The 5,027-nt window shown below is 44.4% G+C and overlaps 1 protein-coding gene across 1 annotated transcript in view; it reads right to left on the reverse strand.

The window, feature by feature from the left end:
* Nucleotides 1-1,737: 1,737 nt before the first annotated feature.
* LOC119268910 (proline-rich receptor-like protein kinase PERK9) overlaps nt 1,738-5,027 on the reverse strand; it is a 4,533-nt gene continuing 1,243 nt past the window's right edge. The window contains exons 2-9 of the mRNA XM_037550626.1: nt 4,579-5,027; nt 4,065-4,472; nt 3,865-3,948; nt 3,707-3,777; nt 3,522-3,598; nt 3,269-3,416; nt 2,222-2,383; nt 1,738-2,110 (exon numbers count right to left, since the gene is read on the reverse strand). The exon at nt 4,579-5,027 is cut by the window's right edge and continues 36 nt beyond it. Of these exons, the coding sequence (XP_037406523.1) occupies nt 1,925-2,110; nt 2,222-2,383; nt 3,269-3,416; nt 3,522-3,598; nt 3,707-3,777; nt 3,865-3,948; nt 4,065-4,472; nt 4,579-5,027 (1,585 nt within the window). The 3' untranslated portion in view covers nt 1,738-1,924. The remainder of the gene's footprint in view (nt 2,111-2,221; nt 2,384-3,268; nt 3,417-3,521; nt 3,599-3,706; nt 3,778-3,864; nt 3,949-4,064; nt 4,473-4,578) is intronic.

Here is a 5,027-nt window from a genome sequence, read left to right on the forward strand (position 1 = left end):
CACAAGGTATAGATGAGAAGAAGGGGCTTTAGCTAACCTCCAAGCAGCTGAGAGAATGAGGCTTTCATTAACAGCTTTAAGATTCCTAATACCCAAGCCACCTTCTGTTTTAGAATTACAAATATCTTTACAGGCCCTAAGGCAAAGACTCTTTTTAGAGTCAGTCTCTCGAACACCTGTCCACCAGAAGTTTTTTATAACAGACGTGAGTTTAGCAATGAATTTCTTAGAAAACAAGATATTTGCCATGTAATAAACGGGAATAGCCGAGAAAACTGAGTGAATTAGTTCAAGTCTAGCAGCATGAGAGAGCATGTTTGCTTTGTAAGAAGGCAGCTTATTTAAAAATTTATCACAAAATTGTAAGCAGCCAATCTATTATTAGCAGGGAGAATGAGAGGATGACCAAGATGAGTGAAATTAGCATCAAGATTAGAAACAGGGAAAATATGCTTAATGTCTTGAATAGTAGCCTGAGAAACATGCGAGCTAAACAAGATTGCAGATTTGCTCCAGTTGTGAGTTTGGCCAGAGAGATCACAAAATTGCCGAATAAGATTCGCCATAGTTTGAGCTTCATGATGGGTGGCCTGACCACAAACCAAAAGGTCATCTGCAAATAGAAGTGAATGAACCAAAGGGCAACTTGGACCAAGAGAAATACCCTGCAGATGGTTAGCCTGAAGCGCCTCATTAAGAGCAATCGAAAGTTCATTAATGGCAATAACAAACAAGTAAGGGGACATGGGACAGCCTTGTCGAATCCCTCGAAAACTTTTAAATTTACGAGAAGGCTGCCCATTAATAAGAACAGAAAAAGTGGGAGAAGAGATGCATGCATGCACTAAGTTAATGAAATGAGCATGCAGCCCTTTACGAGTAAGCGCAAGAACAATGAAGTCCCACTCAAGTCTATCAAAAGCTTTAGCAAGATCAATTTTTAACATGAAGGCATCATGTTTCCAAGATTTGAGAGAGAAAGAGTGAGCTATCTCTTGAGCAATTATAATATTATCACTAATTCTTCTACCCTCAATGAAAGCCTGTTGGGCAGGATCTATATAATCAGGAAGGTGAGGTTTAATCCTGTTAGCAAGAGATTTAGCAATGATCTTATAAACAACATTACAAAGACTAATAGGCGTGTAATCCATAGGCACTTGAGGAACAAGTTTTTTAGGAATAAATAGTAGTAGTACTATTTCGTTCTTGGTGCGACATTGCCGTCCGCCAGCGGTTCCCTTTTCCCATCATCATGCGGCGGGCACCCCGTCCAAACTATCGCCCATTTAATTATCGACCGACGGATCGGCGAGACAGTGAAACGAGACCCACGAGCACAAATCTCAGCGATCCATCACAGAGAGAGCATCGGACGCGGCAACCACCGGCGCCACTACGTACCCACAAGTGGCAACGGGACAAGGGGGCCTCCCACCGGCCTTTTGACAAACAAAACGGAGGGTGCGGAATGATTGAGCATAAGATCCACGGGATTACGCCCGGAGATATAAACATTAGGGTTAACATGCACGAATGATTGCAGCGCTAATACAAGGCCCGAGTCAACCCACCGAGCTCTACTGCCTAGAGCCCTAGGCCCTGCTGAAGCTTGCACCGCAAGCCCAGCAATCTGGCCGGTCGATCAAAAAAGCACCCATAATACAGTTACTCTATCTGAGAACCCCTGGAGCCGAAGTCTCTGTATTTTTCCTTTTTTTCATTTGACCGAGAACAGAAAAGAAAGAAGGAATTTACTCATCTCCTGAAAGAATTGCAAAATTTACTTTACTCCGGGGAGGACAAGGATTTCCGTCAGGGAAGGGGGAAAAAATCATGTAAAAGAGATAATTACATGTAAAGAATGACCAAAAAGAATGTTAATGAAGGTCTTGTACCGGCCGACCGACGCCTGTTGTTCACATCACAGGTCTCTCCGGCTCCTCCAGCTGGCCTGGCTCAGCTCGTCGCTGCACTCCCGGCTGCCGAACTCTCTCAGCTGGAACAGCCTGATCTCCTCGGTCCGCGGCTCCAAGAACACCTCGCTGCGCCCGGGCTGAAGGCCGTTGTTTAGGTTAGAGTCGGCTAAACTATCCAGTGCTCTTACCACCTGGGATATAGCAAAGGAAAATACATGGGCATACATCTTAGTCCTGTGCTGTCATTTAAAAAAAATCAGGAACGAGGTAAAATGAATGAAATGTGGTTTATTATTTAGTACCTGCCCCATCCGTGGTCTCATCACCGCAGAATGACGAATGCATGCAGCCGCAGCCCCTATCATATGATACATCTCATTTTCTTCGAATTTGTTTTCCATCCTCGGGTCCGGAAGATCCCCGAAGTCTCGATGCTCGATTGCTTGCGAGAGAAAGGGCCGAGCCTGAAAAAATTTCAGCAAGAGCAGAGTTTGAGTTTACATTATGCACCATCTATCAGTCATGATGAAAATTGAAGAAATGCATTTAGACAGTAACCAGAGAGGAATGCATTTACAGCAATGAGGTGTCATCTGTGTGATGCATTCATCAGTTCCATTTATGCTTATGTTCGCTAATATATTAGGATAATCGGTCCCTGTTTTCTCAAGTTCTCATTTAGCTTCTTTCATGACTCACCACAGCATGAAGAGTGCATTAAATAACACTGTATCCACTTTCTGCGTGCCACCCTGGAAGAATAATCAGGTTGCCCACTTTCTATAAAAGCGAGCTCCGATAGTTGGAACTTTTCAGCTCACTTAGTTCTCTCCAGATCACTTTCTCGGTCAACATGCTATGGAAACGGGTCCAATGGAAGGGGCCAACATAATACAACAGCTAGCATCAGCCACCTTGTAACCTTGTAATAAAAGAGCCCAACGGTTCAACTTTGGAGGGAAAGAGGTGATCTAGAGAAGACACCGCTAGATGCTGCATGATATCAGGCTCTAGAATTTGGAAATCACCTCAACAGCTATATTGATCAACAAAAATTATCTAGTACTACTATGGACAGGAAATCAACCAAATCTTGAAGCATCTAAGTAACATAACCAAACTTCAACTAAAATTTCCCCTCTTAATTAATGAATGAGGCAAGTCTTTTGCCTCCTTTCAAAAAAAAGTAACATAGCCAGATAATACGATAGGTCAATTATTAATTAAAAGTGAAAAAAGATGTTACTTATATCAATCAAATAAATATTTTACGAACATGAAAAAAGAGCATAGTTTATGACCTAAAGCGAGGAGCATGCAACAAGTACAGAATATTTTAAGAAACTCACCCATTCGACAAGACTCTCATCTCCAAGCGGCTGAGAAGAATCAACAGGTTTTCTTCCGGTAATAAGTTCCAAAAGAACAACTCCAAAAGAATATAGATCAGACTTTGCTGTCAACTTCCCGGACAATGCATACTCTGGAGCCAAATACCTGCAGAGGACATACTACATTTATACTGGAAACTATATATAGATCACAGATTATCGGAAAAAATTGACTGAAGATTGCAATGGCTGTCTTTGGACCATTACTCACCCAAATGTTCCCATGACACGTGTCGTGACATGCGTGTTGGAGTCGGCAGCTAACCTTGCAAGTCCAAAATCAGAAACCTGGAGATTGGTTGGAGGTACATAGCATTTTTTTAGAAAATAAATACAACTGAAAAATCGCATAGAAACAAGTGGAAGCTGGAACTAATACACCAAGTAAAAGCATACCTGAGCTTCGAAGTTGTTATCCAATAAAATATTAGATGATTTAATATCTCTATGAATAATCCGTGGATGACCTGATGAATACAAACAGAGCAATGCTTAGTACACCACACTAGTTCAGGGGATTAATGTGAAGAGACAATTTAGTCACAAAATATTACAATCTTCGTGCAGGTAAGCAATTCCACGAGCTGCTCCGGCCGCAATCTTGACCCTCGTACGCCAATCTAGTGGTACTTCATTTACTGAAATTCCATGAGCATGGTTAATGACCAGGCAACATATGAGCAATCTAGCTGCCCCACTAAAGCTAAAATTGATGCAAATAAAAGAACCACTATGATTGACAGGGAGTTCTCACCATGGAGATGGTAATAAAGCGTGTTATTGGGAACAAAATCATATACAAGCATCCGCTGGCCCTCTGATACGCAATAACCTACTAGTGAAACCAAATGTCTATGATGTACTCTGCTGATAGTATCAACTTCGGCCCTGAACTCACGCTCTCCCTGCCCATTCCCAATCTTGAGCTTCTTGATAGCCACAGGGCGACCATCTGGCAAGATGCCCTTGTACACACACCCAAATCCACCTTCTCCCAAGAGGTTCTCATCCGAAAAGTCATTTGAGATTCCTGCCAAATTCTCCGGCGTGAACAGCATCCTCGAGTACCCTATCCCGGAGTCTGCCGGCGAGTAGGGGAACCCATGGCTCCCGGTACTGGACCTCATGAAGGGATAGCCCGGTGATCGTAAGTAGAACCCATCTGGCCAACACAAATACTGTAATGAGCATCGTCTAGGACTGGCTAAATTTAGAAACTGCAGATATAGAGATACATTTAACACTCGGGCGCTTATGTTTTCTAGTACCTGATGCTAGTGAGGATCCTGCAGATGAGGGGATGTAATTGGGTGGTGGCGGCGGGGGAGCTGGTTGCTGCTGTGTCGGCAGTGCTGAGGGAGGCTCTGCCCGCCGTCGCTTCTTCTTGACAAGCCAAATGGTGGCACCGATGAAGCTGAGCATTGCAAGACCGGCAATTGCTACAATGGTGGTGGCAGTTTCCCTCGATATTTCGATGTTCTTGCCGCTGCCATTTGAGCGGGTCGAGTTTGAGTGTGGCCTCCCAGGCGAGCGTGGCGGCGCATAATGTGGCTTAAAATGATGGCGCGGCGGCGGCGGGGGAGATGCAATTCTTGGCGGGGGAGGCGAATAGACTGCAACCGGCGTGGGTGCTGGAGCTGGAGCTGGAGTAGGCGATGGCGATGGTGGGTGGGATGGAGGCGGGGCTGGTGGCGAGAGGACTACTGGCGGCGGCGGG

This window comes from Triticum dicoccoides, chromosome 3A (assembly GCF_002162155.2).
Source record: "Triticum dicoccoides isolate Atlit2015 ecotype Zavitan chromosome 3A, WEW_v2.0, whole genome shotgun sequence".
Lineage (NCBI taxonomy): Eukaryota > Viridiplantae > Streptophyta > Magnoliopsida > Poales > Poaceae > Triticum > Triticum dicoccoides.